The sequence below is a fragment of the Muscardinus avellanarius genome (genome assembly GCF_963383645.1).
Source record: "Muscardinus avellanarius genome assembly, chromosome: 2".
Taxonomy (NCBI): domain Eukaryota; kingdom Metazoa; phylum Chordata; class Mammalia; order Rodentia; family Gliridae; genus Muscardinus; species Muscardinus avellanarius.
The window spans coordinates 122,511,084-122,538,374 of NC_137787.1; the positions used below are offsets into that span (position 1 = coordinate 122,511,084).

At 44.2% G+C, this 27,291-nt stretch overlaps 1 protein-coding gene across 1 annotated transcript in view; it reads right to left on the reverse strand.

The window, feature by feature from the left end:
• The window catches only part of MIPEP (mitochondrial intermediate peptidase), a gene marked incomplete at both ends in the record, with an annotated part of 136,496 nt that overhangs the window by 74,246 nt on the left and 34,959 nt on the right, over nucleotides 1–27,291 (reverse strand). Inside the window, 4 exons of the mRNA XM_080689425.1 lie at nucleotides 11,641–11,750; nucleotides 13,783–13,987; nucleotides 16,619–16,696; nucleotides 18,672–18,825. Of these exons, the coding sequence (XP_080545551.1) occupies nucleotides 11,641–11,750; nucleotides 13,783–13,987; nucleotides 16,619–16,696; nucleotides 18,672–18,825 (547 nt within the window). The remainder of the gene's footprint in view (nucleotides 1–11,640; nucleotides 11,751–13,782; nucleotides 13,988–16,618; nucleotides 16,697–18,671; nucleotides 18,826–27,291) is intronic.

Consider the following 27,291-nt stretch of genomic DNA (forward strand, 5'->3'; position numbering starts at 1 on the left):
TCCCTGTACCTAACACATCTGGCTCTGTGAATGCGGTCCCAGTTAGCGACCACAAGTGCAGGAGGAGCCTGGGTCTGTCTCGGTGTGACTGCTAGTGGCCTCCCAGCAGATCACACTGTCACCTGTCAAACTTGGCGGCAGCCGTCCACAGACAGTACTTCACTCCTCAGAAAGACAAGAAGCGCCTCACTATATTCCTGGGATGAACAAATACCAGTGTCGTTTGACCACACAGGAACAAAAACATTAAGGCGGTAAGGAATATCACACCAACACAGAGCAACATTTTGGGGGGATCTTAGAAATAACACCAGGAAAATACGGCTGCGGAGACAAGCTGGCATTACCTGACACCTCTGAATGTCCTGCGTGAGCTGAACTTGTATGCACCTGAGCTCACTCACTGGCCAGACACTTTGTGTCTTTTCACAACCTCACTAGTCTAATTTAAATAATGTCAGGATAAAAATTTGCCATGTATTCCTACAGACAATTTTCTGTGATAAAATACCTTGTTTAATTTATGACCACCTAGAAAAGTTATTATTGTAAAGCTGCATAAATATTGAAAGTTAAGACCTTCTCTGGCACAAATCCTTGTTAAGGTAATGATTTAACTCCTCCTAAAGCAAAAAACTCCTACCATCGACGTCCTCTGTGAACATGTTTGGTCTAATGATATAAAACTTGTTGAGGCAGAGCCATTTAAAACAAGAAAAGACCGGTGAGGCAGAGGGCCACGCACCAAGGCTGCCCAGACGACGAGCCGGTAGCTTCGATTCCAGCTTGAACCCATTCCATCTCAAGCTACCTGTGGGAGCGGCTCTCCACCTCTAATGGAGCTCAGCCGGCCTGCACCAGCTGGCTTTGATATGGCCGGTAATCCAGATGTGTAATCAATGTTGAAAATGCTGCCTCGGCCCAAAGAGACAACAATCTCAGACCAAAATCCATGGAAAATAACATTTCTTTTCATTTACTCGATTTTTAGTGATATTTTCTGACAAAATAGGATGAAACAAGTTTTTTTTTTAAACTTCTAGAAATGCTTACCTATAATCATGAACCCACTGACAGCTAGAAGAAAGGGCAGACGACTGAGCTCTAAAGGGTTAAAAATTCAGCACCTCAGGGGCTGGGTGTGGATGCAGTGGTGGAGTAAGTATTCAGCACATGTGAGGTCCTCCATTCAATTCCCCAGCACCAGAACTAAGAAACAAATAAATAAATGTTTTAATATGTGACAAAAGTCTAATTTCCTTTTGTGTATATGTATGGTGCTGGGGATTGAACCCAGGGACATTCTACCACTGAACTACAACCCCAGCCCAATATTTTATTTTTTATTTATTTATTTGTGTGTGTGTGTGTGTGTGTGTGTGTGTGTGTGTGGTACTGGGGATAGAACCCAGGGGCATTCTACCTCCGAGCAACACCCCCAGCCCTATTTTTTTTTAATCTTTTTTTTTTAGTGTGTGTGGTACTGGGGTTCCTGGAAACCCTTCTAGATCCGGGCTACACTCCCAGACCTATTTTATATTTTTATTTGGAAACAGGGTCTCTTAAGCCAGCGCGGCTGGCTTCAAACCTGCGCAATCCTCCTGTCTCCGCCTCCCAAGTGCGGGTATTACAAGCGTGAGCCATCACACCTGGCCTTTTTTTTTATTCTTTATAATTTTTTGGTTTTTATGCAAGTCTAGTGATGGAACCCAGGGGCATTTGACCTCTGAGCTATACCCTCTGCCCTATTTTTTATTCTTAATCTTGAAACAGGGTCTCACTCACTCCCTTCGTTGAGGAGGGCCTCACTAAGTAGCTAAGGCTGTCCACGAACCGTGATCCTCCTGTCTCAGCCTTCTGAATGCTGGGATTATGAGCGAGCGTGCGCCACCACACCCAGCTTATTCTTTATTTTAAAACAGGATGTCACTGAGTTGGAAAGGCCTTCACTAAGTAGCTGAGGCTGTCCTTGAACCATGATCCTCCTGTCTCAGCCTTCCAAATGCTGGGATTATAAGCATATCCCATCATGCCCGGCTTATTCTTTATTTTGAAACAGGGTCTCACTAAATTGTAGAGAGCCTCCCTAAGCAGCTGAGGCTGGCCACGAACCTGGGTCCTCCTGTCTCAGCCTCCCAAGTAGTGGGATTACAAGTGTGCGCCACCATGCCCAGGTTTAATTTCCATCTTTATATAAACACTAGTCCATAAATACCATGTTTTACAGTTTACATACATCATTAAACTTAACAAAAAAATTTAAAGTAGGCTCAGTTGCATTACTAATTTATCATCTCTAGGTGCTTTTTTCCTAAGTATACATGAGCAGAGAAGTGGCCAGTTCACCTGTGCCCACGGTCAGCCAGGTCAGATCCGCCTCCACCTCCCAGATGAATGCTTTTATCTAGACATAACTGAAATATTTAAGCTGAAATAAGAAAAGTTCTCAAATACTTAAGCCTGCTAAAGCTCACCTAGCTCTAGCTGCACTGTGATTCTTACCTTGAATCCATAATCACATCTCCTGAGAGAACACAGGAGAAGTTATCATCCACCAGACTGCACTTCTCCTGGGAAATATAATTTAAGCAACTTTAGCCTCAGGCTAACTTTCATGAGCCAAGGTGAAAAACTTAATCTTATACTGATGAGACAGTAACAATTCTAAGATGAAACTAATAAAATTTTACTATTACAAAAATAACGCTCAAAATAGATATGGGTCTGTTATTTTGTGAAATACACTGTCAGAAGAATAGGCCCTTTCCCAACATCTAAGATCCCCGTGCATGGTGGTCAGGCCAGCCAGGGGCAGATTTGTCTCTACCGCCCAGATCAATGCTCTTGTCCAGACATAAAATAAGAAAAGTTCCCGCCGGGCGTGGTGCCGCACGCTTGTAATCCCTTCGTTCAGGAGGCGGAAACAGGAGAATCGTGCAGATTCGAAGCCAGCCGTTCTGGCTTAAAGTGACCCTTGTTTCCAAATAAAAAGTATAAAATAGGTCTGGGAGTGTAGCCCAGAGGTAGAAGGGTTTCTAGGAACCCCAGTACCACCAAAAAGAAAAAAAAAAAAAAGAAAGTTCCCAAACAACTTAAACTGTCTATAAACAAGTTCTTGGTCAAAAAGAAAATTGCAGTGGAAATCAGGAACATTATAAATATTTTCTACTAAAATCACAAGATGCAGCTAACACATTGGATCATGAAATTTAAATTTTAAAGCATTAATTTTTAAATACATGTTAGATAAGTAACTAGCTAATTACCCACTTTCGGAAATCAGATAGGTGAGCAGGGTATGCTGGTACATGACTGCAATCCCAATACTTGGGAAGCCGACAGGAGGACCACAGGTTGGAGGCCAAGGTATGGTAATTTGGTAATTTAGCAAAACTCCTTTTAAAAATAAAAAGGGCTGGGAGTGTGTAATTCAGAGGTAGAACACCCCTGAGTTCAATCCCTAGTGCTCCACCCTAAAAAACAAAAAAGTCAGTGGAAGAATAAGGAAGGACAAAGAAAGTAGCAGCAAAAGCAAAAACTATTAATGAACTAAAAAGATGCAAAATAGGATAAACAAAGTTAGCATTCGTTTTTGAAAATCCTAATTAGACCAACTTTAGCCAGAATTAATAGGAGAAAAAAATGAGAAAATAATACTAGAGATTAAAAAAGACAATTAGCTAGGTGCGGTGCTGCATGCCACTAATCTCAGTAGTTGAGAGGCTGAGACAGAAGATCACAGGTTCGAGGACAGCCTCAGCAAGTAGTGAGACTGTCATCAACCTAGCGAGACACTGTTTCAAAATAAAAATAAAACAGGGCTAGGGATATAGCTTGGATAATTAATGCCCCAGGATTCAATCCCCAGTACCACAAAAAATAAAAAGGGGGGGAAATGGCATAATTACAGATTTAGTAGAATTTTGAAGATTGAAGAATAGTATAAAGGTTATGCCAATAAACTTAAGAACTTGGATTAAATGAGTAAATTTCTAGAAAATTACAACTTAGTAAAGCTTATTAAGAAGAAAGGAAGGCCCAAAGAGCCCCATGACTATTAGAGAAGCAGTCACTTAAAAAATTTTCCCACAGAAAAAATAATAAACCATGAATGGTTTTATGAAAGAGTTTTGACAAAGTTTTAAGGAACTGATGATTATAATTTTAAGAATACAAGTAGAGAACAGAAATAGAAGAAAAATACACCAACTCATTTTATAAAATGGTATATGCTTAATACCAATGGAGAACAAGAAGACAAAGAAATATCATTAGCCAGTCTGTCTCATAAACACCAAACACCTCTAGACACAAAATATTAGCACACAAAATTGAGTTCTGTAGTAAAAAAATAATAAAAATTTAGGACCAAGGTCATTTAATCCTGGAATTCAAAGGTGGTTTAATTTTTAACATTTATGTTCACAACATTAACAAGTTAAAGAACAATCTGATACGTCAAAAGATACAGAAAAAATCTGATAAGATGATTGTTTTGTGTGGGGTGAGTACTGGGGATTGAACCCAGGGGCCTTCTACTTCTGAGCTGTACCACCAGCCCTATTTTTTTTTTTTTTTTCGGGTCTGGAGATGAAACCCAGGGGCATTTGACCTCCAAGCTACACCCCCTGCCCTATTTTTTATCCTTTATTTTGAAACAGGGTCACTGAGTTGCATGGAGCCTAAGTAGTAGCTGAGGCTGGCCGCAAACTGTGACCCTCCTGTCTCAGCCTCCCAAATGCTAGGATTACAAGTGTGCACCACCATGCCTAGCCACCAGCCCTACTTTTTAGCTTTATTTTGAAACAGGGTCTTGCTAGATTGATGAGAGTCTCACCACTTGTTGAGACTGTCCTTGAATCTGTGATCCTCCTGTCTCAGCTTCCCAAGTACTGGAATTACAGGTGTGTGCCACCACTCCCAGCAAAAATGATTTTTAAAACACTTGCAAACTGAAAATAAAGAATTTTTTCCCTGGCACCTCCACCAAACCTATAACAAATATATTTCCTTATAATAAAACATTAGAAACATTTCCTTTAAAATGAGGATCAAGGCAGGAATTGCCCATATACCGTCTCTAATGAACATTGTTAGTAAAAGTTTAACAAGTTTATTGAAAACAAGACTGATATACAATAAAGGAAAAGCTGCATTTTTGAACACCAGCAACAAACACAAAATGTAATTTTTAAAAATATATACTATTTTTAAGCCGGGTGTGGTGGCGCACGCTTGTGATCCCCGCGCTTGGGAGGTGGAGACAGGAGGATCTTGCAGGTTCGAAGCCAGCGCGCTGGCGTAAGAGACCCTGTTTCCAAATAAAAAATATAAAATAGGTCTGGGAGTGTAGCCCTATGGTAGAAGGGCTTCCAGGAACCCCAGTACTACACACACACACACACACACACACACACACACACACACACACACAATATATATATATGTATACACACACACACACACACACACACACACACACACTATTTGTAACATTATCAAAAGGTAGGGCTTTTAGGACTAAGTCTCACAAAAGGTCAACAAGGCTATTAGGAAGAAAATGCTAGGACTTTACTCAGAAACTTCACAAAAGACCTAATGAATGCAAAGTTGTGCCACAGTCATGTACCAAGAGATTTCACAGTCAGCAATACTAGTTCTCTCCAAATTGACTTAGAACTAATGCAATCCCAATCAAATTCTTACAAAAGGGTTTCAAGAAAATAAGACAACTTGATTGTGAAATAAACAGGAAGAACACGAAGGCCCTAGAGCAGACAAGAAGTTTTCTCAAGAAGAACAAATCGGGGAAGACATACGTGGAGGTGTATTACGAAGCTCTGAAGACGGTGAGGCTGGCCTGGGCACACGCTACTGAACCGGGCAGTTACGAGAGGAGCCCTCCCCACACACCACTGCCCGGGCACAGGTCGGGGATGCAGCAAAGAGGAGGACAGGATGGGCGATCATGTATCTGGTCTATTTCAGGGTTTGGCTAATTTGATGCAGTTACATAAAATCACAGCGTTCTGGGTAAAAACCCTGTCTGAAAAAAGTGGAATGAGAACAGAATTCTAGAAATATAAAGGAAAGGGAGAAGTCTTGGCTTTGGCTCATTCTAGAAAGTGATCTATACCTGATATGATGAAGTCACTAATTAAGGGTAGGGACAAAAAGATCTTACATTTGGGGATATCTGGGGTCCATGAAAAAGAAGGAAGATTCTGAGTACTCAAGTTATGTAGGGGGTGGAACAGTCTCTCTTTCCCGTAGGGTGTCTAGGGATGAGGTCAAGGGTTAGCCAGCCAGGCCGCATAATGGAGATGCTCAATGTTGGCACAGAGGTCACAACTACTCTTACATCCAAGGACCAAATAATTGCAAAGAGCACCTGTGATTTTTAATAGACTTGGTGGTGGCGGTATACTATATCATTAAATGTGAATTGGTAGCCAGGCATAGAGGCCCACACCTGTAATCCAGGTACTTGGGAGGCTGAGACAGAGGATGGCAAGTTCAAGGACAGCCTCAGCAAGTAGTGGAACTTGCATCAATCTATCAAGACCCTGTTTCAAAATAAAAATAAAATACAGGGCAAGGGGTATGCTCAGAGGTAAAATTCCCCAGTACCACAGTAAATAATAAACACAAAAACAAAAAACAAAATAAATAAATATTGGTGACCATCAAGGGGTCCTAGTTTTAGGGGTGGGGGGAAGGTTGCATATTACAAGAGTTTAAAGAAGTCAAGGATCACACTTCCAGAAGTGTAGACATCTACAAATAATTAATCATATGTTCACTCAGAATAACTGGAAAAGCCTCAAGGTCAGAACCAATAAGCACTGAGAAGAGGGACAAGGACTTCTTGGTCCTCAGACACCACAGGCCCACCAGTGCAACCTAGAGCAGCATGCGGCGTGTGGGAAAACCATCACGGTTGATTCATACTGAGTTCATCACGTCTCAAGGCCTGGCCTGCTACCAAGTGTGTCCCCTCCTGCACTTGGGCTATGGATTTGAAGATCAAGCTGTGATAGATTCTACCTCGTCTGATGTCGCAGCTTGCCAAAACGGACTCTCACAGGCACCCCTGGCATTTGTTATCAGGTATCTGTGCGGCACTGCAAATCTGATAAGCATACTTCTAATTCCTCCAGCACAAGGAATTCATTGGCTATGCTATGCTCTAGTTCAGATAAGATGCTTGTAGGTGTTAATAAATCACTGACTGATTCACACAGACTCTCTCAGAGCTCTCTGAAATAAATTTCATGATGTTAAAAAACAAAAAACTCTTCCCTGAAATGCAACAGGACAGGAAATTAAGCATAAAGACACAGCCCTGTGATTTTTCTTTATGGGCTTAAATGTCATTTATTTAGAAATTCTCAGATTTTAGGGAATTAACTCCTTGTCCTAAGGCTAGGGCTGCCCTTAAAATAAAAAAGTCAAGCCCCTTGGTGTCTTAATTAGTGACAAGAAGAGGCAAGCACGTTCAGAGGTTCAGAGCAATTTATCCGTCTCTCGCCTTCAGGCACACTTCCCCTCCTCATGAAGTCACAGAAGATTTCACATTCTTTAGAGATTGTGTGTGTGAGTCCCTCATTCCTTGAGGGCCCTGGACATGACTTCTGAGTCTGCAAGCTGAGTTACTTCAAAGCAGCTTAATGCTTTCTTCCCGGCTCCTCTGGACTGGAATGTATTTGAGGCTTATTACTGTTACACGTGCAGAAATGGTTGCTCTCACTGCAGAGTGTAGTGAGCGCACAGGCCTTGAGGGGCTGCCTGCAAACACTGTGTGCCCTGAGCATGGGCCCAGCCTTTCTCTTTTGCTTCTTTGTAAGAAAATGGTTATATCTGAAAACCCACTTTAGTATCCATGTTTTTTGTTGTTGTTGTTGTTGTTTTTGTGGTACTACGGATGGAACCCAGAGACCTTCTAACCTTCAGGCTATACTCCCAGACTTATTTTATATTTTACTTGGAAGCAAGGTCTCACTAAGGTGCTGAGAGCCTCAGAAAGTAGCTGAGGCTGGCTTCAAACCTGAGCAATCCTCCTGTCTCCGCCTCCCAAGTACTGGGATTACAAGTGTGCACACCATGCCCAGCTTTCCATGATGGATTTTGACCTGAGATTTAACTTTTTAAAAAAATTGTCAGTCTAAAAGGCTCATGGGGGGGCGTAGTGGCACACGCTTGTAATCCCTGCGCTTGGGAGGCGGAGACAGGAGGATCGCACTGGTTCAAAGCCAGCCTCGCTGGCTTAGGAGACCCTGTTTAAAAAAAAAAAAAAAATAGGTCTGGGAGTGTAACCCAGAGGTAGAAGGGTTTCCAGGAACCCCAGTACCACCAAAAAAATAATAATAAGTAAAAAATAAAATAAAATAAAAGGCTCATGGATGCCAGGCATGGTGACGCACGCTTGTAATCCCAGCGTTTGGGAGGCTGAGACAGAAGGATCGCACAGGTTCGAAGCCATCCTCAGCTACTTAGTGAGGCTCTCAGCAACTTAAGCAACTTAGTGAGACCCTGTTTCTAAATAAAATATAAAATAGGTCTGGGAGTATAGCCCAGAGGTAGAAAGCCTCTGGGTTCCACCCCCAGTATCACCAAAAAAAAAAAAAAGGCCCATGGTCCTTTGCAGTCATCCGCGCGTGTGAGTGTGTGAGTGTGTGCCTGTGTGAGTGTGTGTCTCCTTACACTGTGTCCACGTGCTCCTCTGCTAGCAGGGCTGGAGACGCCCCCCCCCCACTCCTGTCTCCCTACTATTTGGCCACCATTGCCTTCCCATTTGTTCCAGCAGCTGCAATGTCCATGGACGTCTAGACTTCAAACAGCAGTGATGTTCAGAGATACATCCAAACATGAAGTGGACAGTAGCACAGCCGCGCCTGCTCCAGGGGTCACTGCTGTGGGTCTCTGCCCTGGACTTGCCCTCTCCCTCACCGTGTCCAGTTACTCGTCCTCCAGGTGGTCCTCACCGAGCAGGTGCCCTTTTCCCTCCCAGGCCCCCACCAGCCATGCTGTGTGGTCCTCATCCTCACTGAGCACGGTGCACAGCCTTCACCACACCCTGGTACAGGCCAAGTGAGGCACCAGCCAGGGAAGCCAGCTGCCCCGGGCTGAGGGGACAAGGCTGGGCACAGTCGTGGGAGGAAGTGAGACACAGGCCAGGTACGACTGGGCCGAGGCAACTTTCTCCAGAGACAAGGGATGGGGCAGGCCAGGGTTGAAGGGGATGAGGGGAAGAGGGTGCAGAGACTGCCAGCAACTTCTACAGAGCAGGGGTCAGAGAGAGCCCAAAGGAGCTAGACTCGAGGCTGGGCTGGGACCTGGCAGCCGGTGCACTGGCCCACGTCCCACGACGGAGGTGACCCACATGGCCCTGCCCTGGGCCCTGCCCTGTCCTCCAGGAGCCTTGGCATCCCCCTGGCCACGCTTACCCCTCCAATCCTATCCCCAGGCCCCAGGATCATGTCCCCCAAATAAAAGCTTGCTGATTGCTCTCCCTACCTATCCATCAGATCCTGTCCTCTTGTATATGGAACACCAATAAACATCTATAAAATGTTATAGGTCCCTATAAAACTGCTATATTTAAATGTTTATAGTGCGACAGGACATACTAAGTTAAATTCCTTTTGCTTTTACTGGGTACTGAACCCAAGGAGCATTTTACCTATGTGATAAACTTCCAGCACCACCACCCCCTCCCCCGCCTTTTTTTAGGGTCTTTCTAAGTTGCCAAGCATGTCCTCAAATCTGCAATCCTCCTTCTCAGCCTCCCAAGTACTGGGATTACAGGTGTGCACCATCATGCCGGGCCATAGGTTAAAACCCTTTAATGACTCCCTCCTCGCCCAAGCCAGGAAACGGTGCAGACCCCTGACTATGATCCACGGCCCTTCACCCCGGAGGTGCCCTCTTCCTGCGCCTCTGCCACACCCGCTGCCCATGGCTCCAAAGCCCTCCAAGGGCTTCTCCTGGCCTTTGAGGGGTGTTCTCTTTTGACCCCAACGCCTGGTCTCTGACTTTACCTCAGTGTCCCTAAGATTAAAGATGAGTGCTGGCATGCTGTTGACTTCCGCGTGGCTGTTTCTCAGCCTCTGGGAAATGTCATAAACTCTAACAGGGATTTCTGATCAGGGACCTCTCTGTCCTCAGCATGTCCTCAGTAACACAGGTGGGAATGAGGCAGACGAGGTTGCCGGTTGCTGCTGGCAAGCAGCCCTTCTGTGCCCTCTCCAAGCCCCCGCTCCTCCAGCGCCCACCGCAGTTTCCTCAGCAGCTGGAGCTGGGCTCTCCCGAGCCTGCGCTGTGCACCTGGCTCTGCTCCACAGGCCCCAGGCAGGGAGCGAGGACAAGATCCTGCTCCTCCCCAAGCCCACGACATGGAGCCACGAATGGGTCATGTGATCACTTGAGGGGGTACATGCTTCTAGGCTATGGCCATGTCTACATAATCCCCAGGGCAACTCTGCACGTTGACAGACAAGTAGTTAATTAAGTCCCTAACATTTCTTTCTTTCTTTCCTTCTTTCTTTTTTTTTTTGTACTGGGGATTGAACCCAGAGGCATTTACTATTTTTCAGTTTCAGCTTTTTGTTTTTGTTGTTATTAAAACTAAGAAAGGGTCTAGAGAGTCAAAGATAAATATAATTTAAACTTGTAACAGGGAGGCATGTTATGAGGGGAGAAGACACAATTCAATACAATAGTAAATGATTAAAGTTCACAGATAAAAAAATATTTTTCCAAAATGGGTGTGGACAGTAAATAGCACAATACTGACAGTTACTCGTACGGCTGTCTGCAAAGTAGCCCTCATTTTCATTTCAATCTTTAAAATTAAATGTACCATCAAAATTGAAATTAAGGGTTTTTCAGGCTTATTGTTTTGATTAAAAATTATGCTAATAATACTGCGGGATCATGCACAATGCGGGCTGAGAGAACAAACAGCGCGTCTCCGCAGCACGTGCATCTCTGCAGAGCATCTGCCGCGGTCTGCTCACCTCGGCACCTGCTTCCTCGTTTGGAAAACAGGACACAGTCTCCTTGTGCGATGGGATGAGGGCTAAATGGGAAGATACTTGGCATATTATGAAGCATAGCTATTTTTTTTAACATATAAGGCTGTGATTCTATAATCTGGGAAAACAAAGAGAATCAAATAAGTAAAAGGGATCTGGTGTTGCAAGACAGTCATGGGGTTCTGAAAAAGTGCCCAGTGTTCAGCATCATCCAGCAGGTCATAAGAGCCGTCACCACAGACCAAAGGACAGCGTCAGTGCCCGGTGAGCGTCTCTGTTCAAAATGCTTGGGGCTGGGAGCTTTTCAAGACTTTGGAGGTTGCCAGCTTTAGGGATATCTCACGTGGTAAGGTGGTATCTCCGGGATGAAATCCGAGAATAAACACAAAACTCAATGGTGTTTCACAGACACCTTCATTTCCACACAGAGACTGCAGATAGCCGTATATATCTTAGTGCCCCTGGATCTGACTATGACTGTTTGCGTGAGGTCGTGTGTGGAATTATCCAGCATCATGTCAGCACTCACACAGTGTTGGGTGTCGGAGCATTTTGGACTTGGAATGTTTGGTTAGGGTGCTCAGGCTGTATTAGTGGTTCCTACCTGCCCCGTCTGATAGTGTCTGGCAAACTGGTTCACCACTCTATAATCATTTGAAAAGTACTCCATCAAGATGGACGGAACCTCAGCAAAATCAGTGGAGCACCTGGTCCCTAAAATGGGGAGGAAAGGACAAAGTTTAGTATGAGTCGAAATCAATATAGTTATCTTACTTTTTTATATATACCTTTAAAACTTTTATTTGTATTTCTGATGAACTATGATAAGCTTTAATTCATTAAATCAATATTTTGCTTCTATAAAATTATTGTACATATTTGCAGAAAAGTTTATTATAATCCTATAGATTTTTCTTTATATCGAAAGTAAAATAAAATATTTGCACAGCTGGTGAAACACCTTATAAGCAGCGACTCACGCCCTCTACAAACAAGCCCGTCTTGGTGTGCTGGCTGCACATGAAACACAAATTAGAATGCGCTTACAATTAGCACAGAGTTTGCATTTAATTCACTGGATTCCATTACCAAATGCTTTTAGCCTTTATTTGCTTTAAAAGTACTTTATTTATTCTTTTTGTAACAAAGTCAGTCCTCAGTGAGGAAAATCAATATTTTTAACTCAAAATTACTTAAAGCAATGGATCCTGTAAGAATTTTTCGGTGACACTTTATGATTCTGTCCAGTCGCCTACAGTCTTTTCAAACATCCCCTCCTTGTACATAGTGTGTGTGCAGTTAATAAGTAATAGGCGCTGGCAGTTTGCCAGGTGGTCAAATGCTGGCCACGTTATGGGAGTGAGCTTAAGAATCAGAGATAAGAGAACTAAGAGGGAAGTCTAAATATCATCAGATATTGTTACACATCAGCGTAAAAAACTAACATAAAATAACTAACAGAATCATCATTTTATATAGGGAATAACACAAAAAACTGAAAATATTTCATCATACTTTGTGGGGGGGGTACTGGAGATTGAACCCAGGGGCAGAAATTCTACCTCCACATACACCTTAGGCCCTATTTTATTTTTATTTTGAAACAATGTATTGCTAAATTGATCAGCATCTCAGTACTTGCTGAGGCTGGCCTTGAATCTAGATCCTCCTCTCTTAGCCTCCCATGTACTGGGATTACAGACATATTTTTTTTTTAACAAAATTTTATTTTAGATAAAAGAGGCAACATTCCTTCAATTTATCACTCACTAACTCTGTGCTAAGGAGATACATATTTATTCACACACATAGCCACAAAATTAAATTCCATCTAAGACACTATAAAATGAGAATAGGTACAAATTCAAAAGACAGACAGCTGAGACTGACAGCGGTGAGAACTCAGAGCAAGGACGGAGAGAGTAAGAGAGGGTCAGACGCACAACAGGGACACACACACGCATGTGGGGATATCACAGGAACATCACTGTGTACAGCGATATGTACTAACAAGTGTAGCTAGGCATGGTGGCGCATGCTTGTAATCTCAGTACTTGGGAGGCTGAGACAGGAGGACCACAGGTATGCAGCCAGGCTCTGCTACTTAGTGAGGCCCTCTGCAATTTAATGAGGCCCTGCTGGCAATGCGGCTCAGAGGTAGAATGCCCCTGGGTTCAACCCCCAGCACCACAAAAAAAAAAAGTGATGATCAGACTTTCCAAATAAAAAACCCTTTTCCGCCGGACGTGGTGGCACACGCTTGTAATCCCTGCACTTGGGAGGCGGAGACAGGAGGATCGCGCTGGTTCGGAGCCAGCCACGCTGGCCTAAGAGACCCTGTTTCCAAATAAAAAAAAAAGTTAAAAAATAGGTCTGGGAGTGTAGCCCGTGGGAGTGTATCCCAGAGGTAGAAGGGCTTCCAGGAACCCCAGTACCACCAAAAAATAAATAAATAAATAAAATAAAATTAAAAAATTAAAAAAATAAAAAACCCTTTTCCCAATTAAAAAAATATTAATTTCCTTTATGTGATACTTGGGGATTAAACCAGAGGGTTAAAGCAGAGGGATTAAACCAGAGGGCTATACTCCAGCCCTATCTTATTTTGAAACAGGGTCTCACTAAGTTGCCATGCACTGGCCACAAACCTGCGGTCCTCCTGTCCAGGCCTGCTCCACCGCGCCTGGCTTAAAGCAATTACTTTTGTTAAAGATTCTATGAAATGAAAGCCCTCCTCGTGGCTCACCAGTGACATGCTGGTACCGAGTCCGCCCCAGCATAGAATGCATGGCGTGTCCCATCTCGTGGAAGAGGTTTTCCATCATGCCGGGAGTTAGCAGAGTGGGGGAGCTCCTGGAGGGATGAGGCAGGTTCAGCATGAGGACCACGACCGGGAGCTGGTAGTCTCCGTCCTCCTTCAGCCTGCCTCCGCGAATGGTGAAATGGCAGTCCTTGAGGGTCAGGAAACACAGAAGGAAACCAAAATATTAGCAATCCACAGAGCAAGAAGATTGCACTCATTTGTACTCATTAGGACAAAACTACACTGAATCATGTGAGTTAAAACTTATTCTATTTTCTTTAACTCAATTCTATTTTATTTTTTATTTTTTGTATTAATGGGGATTGAACACAGGGGCATTCTACCTCTGAGCCATAGCCCCAAGTCCAATTGTTTACATTTTTATTTGGAAATAGGGTCTCGCCTAAGTTGCAGATGGCCTTCCTAAATTGCTGAGGCTGGCTTTGAACCTGTGATCTTCCTGTCTCAACCTCTCAAGTACTGGGATTACAAGCATGTGCCACCATGTCTGGCTAACTTAACTATTTTTATTCTCTTTAGTTATAGACCATTTTATTCTCAACACTTTTCATTCTGCTAAAGTTTTCATTTTTTAAAGCACCAAATAATCCATGGAGCTCTTATTGATTCACTTTTCCACTCCAAAAACATTCATTGGACTGATGCTGTGCCAGACACTGGAAACAGAGGCATCAAAGAGCTTCGCCCCACAGCTTCAGGAATCAGTCCAGGGGAAGGGACGGACATCAGCCACTAAGGGAAGAACGCTGATAGTTACGCTGAGTACCCACTGTGCCAGACAGTGAACAAGGAGGCACTTACTATGTCTGCTGCCATGGATGTGCTGGTCGTAAAGAATCCTGAAGCAAGGAGCCTGGAGTAGCTCAACTTGAGGGGGCCCGCACTGAGACGCAGAGCAGGCAGCTCACTCTCCATGGGAAAACTGACACCGAGCCTCAGGAATGTCAAGTACCATATCCAAGGCCATGCAGCTGGAATCGCTGCACCCAGGACCTGAGTGCAGCTGACTGCGGGCAGGGCTGCTGGTCTCTGGCCTGAAGCCTCTGCCCCCACCCAGGCAGAAGAAGATCATGGGGCTCAGAGCTCATGACATACACCCCAGGCCCCCGTGACACTTCCTAGCCAGGTCATCTGCAAGCCTCACTCCTCCCTCAAATGGGGAATGCCACCTTGCCACATCTCAGAGTGGCCTTCCAGACTTCCTAAGCTCACATCTGCTGAGATGCTCTGGAAACTGAATCACCGCTCGGTGGAAGGTGCATCACTTGTGTTTAACCGGAAACCTCGACTCCTGACGTTTCCCAGAGCTGTATGGATCTGCTGGAGCTCACTGGCTGGCAGAGCTGATGTGCAGCTGAAGGAGAGGAAACGCACCCACGTCTTCCCCGTGAGGAGCTACGGTGGTCAGCAAGGCTTCCTGATGGACGCACGGTCAAGCGGGCTCATTGTCAAGCATGGGAAGAGGTTGAGAGCTGGGCTCTGAACAGAACGTCTAGGTTCAAACCCTAGCGCTTCTAAATGTGTGCCGCTGGGCCAGGGCACAACCTCGCTGGCTTCAGTTTCTGCATAACATTAGAGCTTAGTTCAAAAGGCTGGGGAGGTGGTGCAGAGGTAGTACACACACCCAGCATGCAGAGGCCCTGAGCTCTAGCCCAGCTCCGACACACACACAAACTGAGGTGAACATCAAAAGGTACCTGATGGTATAAAAAGGCTTCATGCACTAGTTTGCACAAATAAGGGTTTGTAAAGCATCATCTACCATTATTACAATCCTTAATATCATGCTTCAGATAAAAGCAACAGACACAGATGTAAGCATTATTTCCATAACCTTTATTACTTTCCAATACTATTATATTTAACTGAAACTAGTATTTTGTTACTTAGTAGTGTGTGTGTGTGTTTTACTGGGGACTGAACCCATGGGCGTTCTACTTCCCAGGTGACCCTCAGCCCTATTTTATTTTTTTGTTTTGAAACAGGGTCTTGGTAAGTTGCTGAGTCTTACTAGTTGTTGAGGCTGTCCTCCAACCTACGATCCTCCTATTTCAGCCTCCCAAGTACTGGGATTATAGGCATGCGCCACCACATCTACTCGATAATTAGTACTTAATAAAATGATTTTTCTGTAACATTAGAAGAGGACCAAATTGAGTCACACAAAAAGAGTAAACAAACTCAAAAAGAGACAAGAAATACCCTTCTATGAGCACATACATACGTATGCCCATACATCTCTGCTCCCTAAAACTTACTGATCAGGAACCAAAACAAATAGTCACAACTGTGCTAAATGTGTATGCTGAGCCAGGCGTGGCGACGCACGCTTATAATTCCAGCATTTGGGAGGCTGAGACAGGAGGATCACGCAGATTTGAAGCCAGCCTCAGCTCCTGAGTGAGGCCCTTTGCAACTCAGAGAGAGGAGACCCTGTTTCAAAAAATAAAGAATAAAAAATAGGGTTGGGGTGTCACTCGGAAATAGAATGCCTCTGGGTTCCATCCCCAGTACCAGGAAAAAAAAAATGTGTATGCTGCTTTACCTGTGGGTAATCAAGTACTACTTTCAAATTTATATATTTAGTTACTATCATTAGTGCCTTTTAAATATTAAACTTTGTACACAAATATACACATATATTTAAGTGGGCACTACTATCATCAGTACCTTTTAAATATCATAGAAATTACAAAGCCCACACAAACACAAACATATTGCAGGTCACTCTTAGGTTGCTTCTTAAAGAAAGGCTCACCTGATGTGGTTTGTCTGCTCGCTGGAAAAAATCACAGTAGATGTACCCCAACAAGCCTTCAGATTCATGAACGACAGCCTAGAACATAAAGTGAAATTCCTTGGCAAATGAGCCTGCTGGAAAATATTCCCACACAAGACCCTGTATGTTAAACATCCACAGCCACGAATACAGGCATCCCGAATCCCTTCCTGCATCCCACGCTATCTCGAGGTGGGTTCTCCTCCCATCTCTTGTCCCCCCGTTTTGCTCCCTCTTTCAAATGGTGCTGATGTGAGAACTCTGTGCAGGAGAGAGGAGGCTCCTGGGCCTCTGCCCTGAACGCCACCCTCCAGTGCTGCTCCAGTCGTGGCTCCTCACAGAAGGCCGCAGGCTCACCCGAGGGCAGGGCGCGAGTGCTGCCCGGACAAGCTTAGCAGCAAAATTATTTATTTTTCCTTCACATCTTAGAATGTAGTGACATATGTGCATACAGACTATAATTCTTGAAATAAAAACAAAATGCAGCTCTCAGTTTCAGGTGGATATTAGTAATTTTTAAATTTTCTCTTCAAAAAGGGCCTTTTATATATATATATATATATATATATATATATATATATATATATATATTTAAAAAAACGCTGTACAGAGAAAGAGGCAACCACTAGTCTCCTTCCTGCTTTGTTTTGTTGCTGCGTGTGTGTGTGTGTGTGTGTGTGTGTATTCTTGTGTAGTACTGAAGAGTGAGCCTAGGGACATTGGATCTCTAAGCTATACCCCCAGCCATTCTTTTATTTTGAAACAGAATCTTGCCAAGTTGTAACTTAGCAATTTAGTGAGGCCGGCCTCCAACCTGTAATCCTTCTGTTTCAGCCTCCCAGGTACTGGGATTACAGGCCTGCACTACTGCATCCAACTTAACAAGAATATATTCACCCATCCAATAAACACCTGCAAAGCATCTACAGGTGCCAGAACTTGTTAGAGGCAGCTGGGACACAGTCGCCCAGCAGCAGTGCCCGGGGGAAGCCCTTACCTATCCCTGCTCACAAAACGTGGCAAAGAGGAAGTGAGAGAGCTTATGTTTCTCAAAACAGAGTGAAGTCCGCACAACACGATGAGATGCGCAAACACCAAGATGTGCGAAACATGGAGCCTGGGGTGAATGCGCAGGTCAAGAAAGCCTCAGAGGCTTCAGAGGAGAAATTAAAAGTCACTCGCCTTTGGGCCGGAGGCACTTGCCTGTCCTCCAGTTCTTGGGAGGCTGAGAAAGGAGGATCACTGGTTGGAGAACAGCCTCCGCAACTTCAAAATAAAAAATAAAAGAGGGCTTGGAAGTGTAGCTCAGGGTCATCATGCCCCTCTGAGCTACCTCTGAGCTACACCCCAGTCCTTTTAATTTTTTATTTTTATTTTATTTCTTAATTTTCTGCTGGGAACTGAACCCAGAGGCATTTTACCCCCAAACTATGTCCCCAGCCCTATTTTTAAATTTTTATTTTGAAAGAGGGTCTCACTAGGTGGATGATAGTCTCACTACTTGTTGGAGCTGACCTCGAACCTTGGATCCTCTTTTCTCAGCCTCCCAAGTACTGGAATTACAAGCAACGCCACTACACACAGCTGTTTTTTATTTTAAAACAGGGTCTTCTAAATTACTAAATTGAGGCTAAATTGCTGCCTCAAACCTATAATCTTCCTGTCTCAGCCTCCCAAGTACTGGCATTACAGCCATGAGCCACTGTGCTCAACTCCCAGGAATTTTTTTATTAAACAGAAATATGGTGAAGCATGCTCCATCAGGACAAAGCTAACCTAAAGACAAAACTGCACGGCAGCACACGCCTGCGATCCAAGTGCTTTGTAAGCTGGAAAGTAGGGCCATGGCTTCAGCAACTTAGCAAGACACCGTTTCAAAATGTAATAATAGGAAAAGAAGGGCTGAGGTTGTAGCTCAGAGGTAGTATATTTTTGGGCTCAATCTTCATTACAAAAGAAAAAGGTGAAACTGCTGTGGACTTGATTACAACCAAAAGTTCCCAGCGCGGGTTCACAGGCAGTAGAGACTTACCAGCTTTCTGACATCCTCACACCACACCTCTCCTTTTGCAGGCTGCTCCACATATAATGAGATGCCCAACAGTTTGTTGAACAAAATATTCAGGCCTTCCATGCACGCTCCGAGAGAGAAAAACGGGCAGTACAGACTGGGCTCGATGTTATACCTACGGGGAAGCGGAGGGCGTCAGCAGCGCTTTCATGCCAGTTCCTCAAGGGAAACTCGGTAACTGTTCCTTTAATATTTGGGACCATCGTGGTTAGGAGGACTCAAAACCTAAAAGTATGCCGTTGGTCTCGATATCACCGGTTCCCTGTTCCAGGACTGAAACAAATGCAGTCGGAAATGCTCAGGAGAAGAAGAATTCTATCAGCACTAGACATGTTCAGACTGCTTTTCCTCGTCATTATTCCTTGATGGTGCAAGTTCTCTAAGCAGAGATGTTCTAGTCTACCGACGACCTCACAGATTCTGTGCAAATACTACATCATTTTGTAGGAGAGGCTGGAGTGACCTGGATCTGAACATACGCCGGAGCCCTGGGACCAGTCCTTGCCCAGGGCTGTCACTGGAGGGCTACTTAGACTCAGTCTTCCTCAGAATAATGCCAGTCCTCCTCCTCCTCCTCCTCCTCCTCCTCCTCCTCCTCCTCCTCCTCCTCCTCCTTGGTGGTGGTACTGAGGGTTGAACCAAAAGGAATTTACCTCTGTAGTACTGGGTATTGAATCCATGGGCATTCTACCTCTGAGCTACATCTCCAGTCCTATTTTTATTCTTTATTTTAAAACAAGGTTTCACTGAGTTGCAGAGGACCTAAGTAGCTGGGGCTGTCTGCGAACTCAGGATCCTTTTGTCTCAGCCTCCAAATACTGGGATTGCAAGCGTGTACCACCACACCCAGCTTTATTTTTTATTTTGAAACTGGGTCTCACTAGGTTGCTGAGGTTGTCCTTAAACCTGCAATCTTCCTGTCTCAGCCTCTCAAGTACTAGGATTACAGGTGTGTGTCACTATGCCTGGTTAGTCCTACTTTTATTATTAGAAAGTAATTAAGATAGCCTGGCGTGCTGGCGCCCACTTGTAATCCCCGCGCTTGTGAGGCTGAGACAGGAGAATTGCACAGCTACTGAGTGAGGCTCTCAGCAACTTAGTGAGACCCTGTTTCCAAATAAAATAGAAAATAGGTCTGGGAGTATAGCCCGGAGGTAGAAAACCCCTGGGTTCTACCCCCAGTACCACCAAAAAGAAAAAAGAAAAAAGAAAGTAATTAAGATAGCCATTTCTATTGTTCTCTAATCTTGATTCTTAGATTAAATCTTTCACTGACCTAATTCGGGAATCTATCTCACTGAGCCACACTACACACATTCTTTTATACATATTCATTTATAAAATGTGACCAGTTCTAATTATAATGGTAACTTTCACTTTACAAAATGTGTTATAGTGTAAAAGTAGTGTGACTTACAACACATAAATATTAAACAAACACAATCCTGAGGTACACTCAGAGAACTGAAAGTTCTCATTGGGTAAAATACTTATGAGAAAAAAAATGCCTGGAATATAAACTGCCACATTTTAATGTATCTGTTTTACAGTTGTATGTCTTACATTAAGGGCAACATAACTGGTAAGCTTAATTATTCTTCACCCAAAAATAACTTTTTTAGGCTCCATATACTCCAACATAAACCAAAGCAGATCCAAAATATGCGATTCAAATGTTTATTCCTGTGTCATTAAATCCCAGATGTATAACCATCGCCAAAAAGAATGGCTCTAGAACAATTGTAGGTATTTTCTGGGCTGAACAAAATAGGTATCAGCTTATATATAAAACATACGCAAATGACTATTTATTACTAAATGAATGACAGGATTTGGTGGGTGAGTATGAATTCTACCACATGGGACAGTGGACCTGAAGAACCCATAAATGCACACAGGGATGCCCAGCGACTTGTCCCAAGAGCCGAGTCTCAGTGCAGGAGGAGACCTGGTCCATGGCCCACTCCTGCGTCAGCCCTTAAGCCTCAGGACCACAGAGCCACTGGCAGGAGGAGGAGAGAAAGGAGTCGTCTTGGTCTTCATGAGCTCACAGTAGAGGAGGCAGGAGGGAACAGCGTGCCCCCAGCCCAGAGCAGCAGTGCAGCCGGCTTTCAGGAAAGGAAGGAAGGAGGACCGCGTGTGGGAAGGGGAGGAAAGCGCTCGTGAAGACTGCCCACGCAGGCTCGCAGGCACGCGGAGCCCTGTAGGCCTTCACACACAGGAATTAGGAAGGGTCAAGGCTAGCCGGAAGGAGAGGGCAGGGACACAAGAAGGGAACAGTCACAAGGGACTTCCAGGCAGACTTAGCTTAGTGAGATTTCTCTGCCAGTGGATCTAAGTCCATAATTACGGGAAGAGAAGGTTGAATATCACAAATATGTAAATTTTCCATAATTATTTTCGTCATACTCGAATTGAATCCTGGAGCACTCTACCTCCAAGCTACACCCCTAGCCCATTTTTTATTCTTTATTTTGAAACAGGGTCTAAGTGGCTGAGGCTGGCCATGATTCTGCAACCCTCCAGTCTCAGCCTCTCAAATGCTGGGAATAGAAGCATGTGACACCACACCTGGCTATTTCCCTAAATTTAATCTACACACAGAGAACCATCTCACCCAAAGCCATCATGACAATGGCGAGAATGGCTGATGACAAGGACAGTGACTGGCTTTGGTGAGTCCTCACTCTGATACTCGGCTACGCCCTTTATCTGTGTCTCATTGATGGCAAAAGCCATGCTAAAGGTTATACCATTATCCCAGCTACAATGGGAAACAGGAAGCAGATTTCCAAGTTGATAAATAACCTTCCTGCGATTACAACTATTAAGGAAGGGGCTGAGACTTTCCCTCAGCTGCATGCTAGTGGTACAGGAGCTGAAGAGCGTGACGGAGACAGCCCAGCTTTGCTCAAGCAAGGCACAGAAGTGCTGTTCATGGATACCGTGTATGTTACACCAAGGAATGAAACATTAGATAAGCAAGCACTGCCGTGACTGTGTCACTCTCACCACATTTCTCAGAATGCTTCCCTGGGTGAGAGAGAAGAGGCAGGAGATACTGCCTATGCTTGGGGAATTAGCACCCTACCCTGAACTCCATGGCTGCCTAACAGTGAACAACTTACAGAAGGGACTAAGTGGGGTGAAGTGGCATCTATCTGTAATCCCAGTACTTGGTAGGCCGAGGCAAGCGGATCTCAGGTTTGAGGCCAGCCTCAGCCACATAGAGGGATCCTGTTTCAAAATAAAAAGGGCTGCTGGCATAGTTTGGAGATAAAATGCGCCTGGGTCCAATGGGAAGGAAGGAAGGAAGCTCAGTCAGTCGGTCAGTCAGTCAGTCAGTCAGTCAGTCAAGAAGCTGAGTCAATACAGGAAGTGCTCATTAATCACCCACAGGATAAGTCTTCAATGTAGAAAGAAAAAGACATTAGAACCCTAAAGAATGACTAATCCAAAAGATTAATCAAAAAGGCCACTGGGCGTGGTGGCGCACGCTTGTAATCCCAGAGCTTGGGAGGCTGAAACAGGAGGATCGCACAGGTTCAAAGCCAGCCTCAGCTACTTAGGCTCTCAGCAACTTAGTGAGACCCTGTTTCCACATAAAGTATAAAATAGGTCTGGGAGTATAGCTATAGCCCTGAGGTAGAAAAGCCCCTGGGTTGCACCCCCAGTACCAAAAAAAAAAAAAAAAAAAAAAAAGCCACTGGAGCGGTGTAAACAGAGCTCTGCACTGAGATGAGGCTGTGGTCAGTCCCACCGGCCAGCCGGGAGAGACTGAGAGAGGACGATCAGAGAGAAGTACAAAGGCGGCTCTGGTCCTGGGGGCTGCACCCAGAGGCATCTACCTCTGAGCTGTATCCCCAGTCCGTTTTATTTTTTTTATTTTGCAATAGGATGTTGCTAAATTGTTGAGACTGGCCTCAAACCAGCAATCTTTCTATCTCAGCCTCCCAAGAACTGAAATTATAGGCATGCCCCACTATGCCCAACTACATATGGGTTTACAAATTTTCAATTTTCAAAGAATCAGAACATATTATAATCAACATAGTAAACAGTTTAAGTATAATTAAGACTTTTTTTTGCTAAGAATAATGGAATTTAGGGCTTGGGGGTGTCACTCAGTATTAGTGAAATTCCCATACTAGTATGCACAAGGCCCTGGTGTTTAGTCCCCAGTACCACAAAAAGTAAAATTTAACAATATATCAAAACCTTTATCTTGAGGATTATGATTAATAATCACAAATTATGACTTAAATAAGCAGAGAAACATCAGTAACTAAGAGATTTTTCACCTGAAGATTTCTTCATTCATTGTCATTTCAGTTAAAAAAGAAAACAACAACAATGTTCACTGGTACTCCATGAGTCAGACCCATGTCTCAGCCTCTGACGTACATGGAATTAGGGTAAAGAAGTAACTTGGATATGACTTCCAAAAACCTTGGCATTGGTCTTGGTGGAGACAGAACACAAGTGTGGTTAGTGGGTGCAGGTTGGATTGCAGGTAAATGCAGGTGGGACAGAACGTCTGCAGCGAAGGCACAGGCCTGAGGCCTGCGGGAGGAGAGGCAGAGCCACGCAGAAACCAGTGCAGGCCACAGTGGGGCCAAAGGACCACGCTTAACTTAGCAGAAGAAAGGATGACTGTCTGGGGACGATTAGAATGTTACAGTTGGATGAGACTTTGAAACGCTGACGCCACTGGCGGAGCTACTGTTTCTCTGGTTAAGTAAAGGTAAGATGAAGCAGAAAGGGAATGAGCCAGGCCGCGGGCTGTTTGCCTTTCAGGTAATTACAGGCACTAAGGAGGAAGGCCTTTCCCTCCCTCTGTTCATAAAGAATCCACCATGGCTAGCCAGGTTCTGCCTGATGTCTGAACCTAGTGGCAAGATCACTGTTCTGGCCACATTTCCTCCTAATCAGGGAACAATTTTTTATATTATTATTATTATTATTATTCATTTTTGGTAGTACTGGGGTTCCTGGAAACCCTTCTACCTCTGGCCTTCACTCCCAGACACCTATTTTATACTTTTTAAATTTGGAAACAGGGTCTCTTAAGCCAGCAAGGCTGGCTTCGAACCTGAGCAATCCTCCTGTCTCCACCTCCCAAGCACGGGGATTACAAGCGTGCGCCACCACGCCTGGCCAAGAACAATTTTTTTTAATGGTACAGATTAGCTACAGAGCTCACTGGAAATTGTAGTTAACAGAAATCAAGACAAAACCTAATAACTAGGAGCAATGGCACATACCTGCAATCTTAGTAATGATACTGGCAGAAAGAGAGAATGTCCCCAAAGCAGTAAAAGCAAAACCAAATGCCATAAGGGTACCTTAAGTCACATTAAAATTATGACCTCTGGGGGGCAGAGGCAGGGATGCAATAAGCATTGCTTTTTTTTTTTTTTTTTTTTTTGGTGACACTGAAGATTGAGGCCAGGGGCATTCCACCTCCAAGCTGCACCCCAGCTCCATTTTAATTTTGAAACAGTCTCCCTAGGTTAATGAGATTCTCAGTACTTGCTGCAGTTGTCCCCGAACCTGTGATCCTCCTGTCTTGGCCTCCCAAGTACTGAGATTACAAGTGCGCACCACCACACCCAGCTAAGATGAACACATCTATATCTCTCTCTCTCTCTCTCTCTCTCTCTCTCTCTCTCTCTCTCTCTCTCTCTCTCTCTCTCTCTTTTCGGTACTGGGGAGGGAACCCAGAGGCATTCTACCTCCAAGCTACATCCCCAGCCCTATTTTTAAATTCTGTATTTTAAAACAGGGTCTCACTGAGAGTTGCAAAGGGGCTCACTAAGTAGCTGAGGCTATCTTTGAACCATGATCCTCCTGTCTCAGCCTCCTATTTCTGGGATTACAACCGTGTGTCACTACACCCAGCTGAGATCAACGTTTCTTACTGAATACTTTCAACACTGTTTTGATTTTTTTTGAACCATGTAAATATATTGCCTATTCAAAATCAATTTTTTTTATTTTTTACGGTACTGGGGATTGAACTCAGAGGTATTCTACTCCATCCCAGATCTACTTTTTATTTTTATTTTGAAATAGAGTCTTGCTAGGTTGCTGAGAATTGTACTCGCTGAGCCTGTCCTCGAACCTACAATCCTTCTGTCTCAGCCTCCTAAGTACTGAGATTACAGGCCTGTGCCACCACACCCAGCCAAAAACAAATTTTAATTTCAAATATAATCATTTCATACATACTTCTCATAGCTGAATTTTGCCCTATGAAAAACCTATTGCTAAAACTGAAAAAAGAAAGACCTGAGCTGCTTTTGAAGGTTTGCCAGTGGTCTTCCATCCCACTTTTAAAGGTTTACCAGTGGTCTTCCATCCCACTTTTCCCAGATCAATCTTTTAACAGGTTTAGAATATGTTAACGTCTCCTCCTAACAGGTTTAGAATATGTTAGCGTCTCCTCCTAACAGGTTTAGAATATGTTAGCGTCTCCTCCTACTTCCAAATAGGTTATTTTCTTCTTTAGGCAGACATTTAAGAAACCTGGAATAAATCTAGAGTATTTAACATAAGAGAAAAAAAGTCCCTGGGGTTAGCTTGAAGAAAAGCTCAAACCACAGACAGCCCCTTCTATTTTTCACTGTGTCAAACCACACATTTAAGTCTTTACTTGAAAGTGAATGGATTTCACAGGATTTAGACATCTTTAACTTTGCCCCATTCTTCTAACACTGTTGATTTCCCCTCTCTTTCTCATCCCTTACCTGTGCTTCTCTGCCCGCGTTTGTCAATCAAGATTATTAAAATTTCAAACTCCATCTTGTTCTGGAGGACTACTTAAAGTAGACGTCTAACCCCGCCCACTTCACTCACAATCCCTTCTGAAGCATTTCTGCAGCTCTTTTCCTGATTAAAGAGTCAAATAAAGGAGCTAGTATTGAAACTTTAAAGTACTGAGAAGCCCCCTGAGCTCTCGGGAATGGCACACTGTGCTCCCAGCGGGCTGGTGATTCCAGCGTCAGGAAGTGGGTGGTGAGGCTCTGTCCAGTGTACCTTGCAAAGTCCTCCCGAGGGTCACCCTGCACTGCACAAACCCACTGGATGAAAAATATCACTCGAACCACTATGACAGCAGAGTGTGGTGGCAAATACCGTAAGCCCAATACTTCAGAGGCTGAGACAGAAGGATTACAGGTTCGAAGCCAGCCTCAGAACTTAGCAAGGCCCTCAGCAACTTAGCCCCTGTTTCAAAATTAAAAAAGAAAAAAAATTAAAAGGTCTGGGGATATAGTTTTGGGGTAGAATGCCCCTGGGATCAAGCCTCTGTATCAAAATAAATAAAATAACATTAATCTTTCAAGGAATTATAAAGCATCAATGTATCCAATGAACTGTAGAAGAGTTAAGAAGTGTGGGTATGCATGTATGTATGTATGTATGGTCCCAGGAAACTAGGTTATGATCAGACCCTAGAAGACCTTGCAGGGCAGCAGGGACCCCTTGACGTGAACAGGCAGTACCCAAGTGCAGTGAGCATCCTGAGAGCCAGGTGCAGGCATGCCGCCTAGCCCCATGGTACCATCATTCTCTATCTTCATCAAAAGCTCCATGGGGACATCTTAGAGCGCAGCTGATACAGCCACAAACCATCACATTCTCAATGTGTGTTTTGAAGAGAGAACTAAAGTTGGGCATGGTGTTGCACACCTCGGGAGACTCAGACAGGAGGATTACACATTCAAAGCTAGCCTCGGCAACTTAGCAAGGCTCTCAGCAACTTTGGGACCCTGTTTCCAAATATAAAATAAAATAAAATAGGGATGGGGGCATAGTCCAGAGGTAGAATGCCTTTGGATTCCAACTTCAGCACCATAAAAAATAAATAATAAATAAAAAGGGAGATCTGGCCTCTCCTGCAGATGATTTTAGAAGGTACTAGGAAGCGCCTTCAAGTGGGCCATCCCCCAGGCAACAGTCTGCAGATAAGCAATCCCACATAACGAAGTTACCTGACTCCTAATACTACAAACATGATCAGAAGTAGAGCTACGCGACCTCCACCTTATAGACAATCTTGGTGAGAGGCTGTGTGAGCCTGTGACTTGTCCAGGTCTTGGGGCTGATTAAGTGGTGCCACCGAGATGTGCAAGTCCCTCTAAATCCAGGAAGCCTGCTTCTGGCCCCGGCACCAACTAACTCAGCGTGTCCACTCTTGACAGTGTGGGCTCGGGCAGTTACACCGTCTCCAGGCCGCGCAGAGTGAGAACTCTCAAGGTACTTGGGAGCTCAGGAATCCGAGTGCTGACTTCAGAGTCTGTCAGCCGCGGAAGCCTTCCCAACACTGTGTCTAGTAGAAATGGAAAGGAGGGTGGCACTGTCCTTTACCCAGTAGCTTTTGCTTCAGATCACACCAAACTTCTCAGAGAGCTCAGGTGCCTAATTATTGCATAAACTTTAAACTCCTATCGATTGCATCTTTCCAAATCTTCAAATATTCACATATATACTATCATTTGGGTATGCTATACTTGCAGAATACAGTTAAATGACAAGAATATCACTTTAATTTAAGGCTATGGCATTAATTGAAATAATT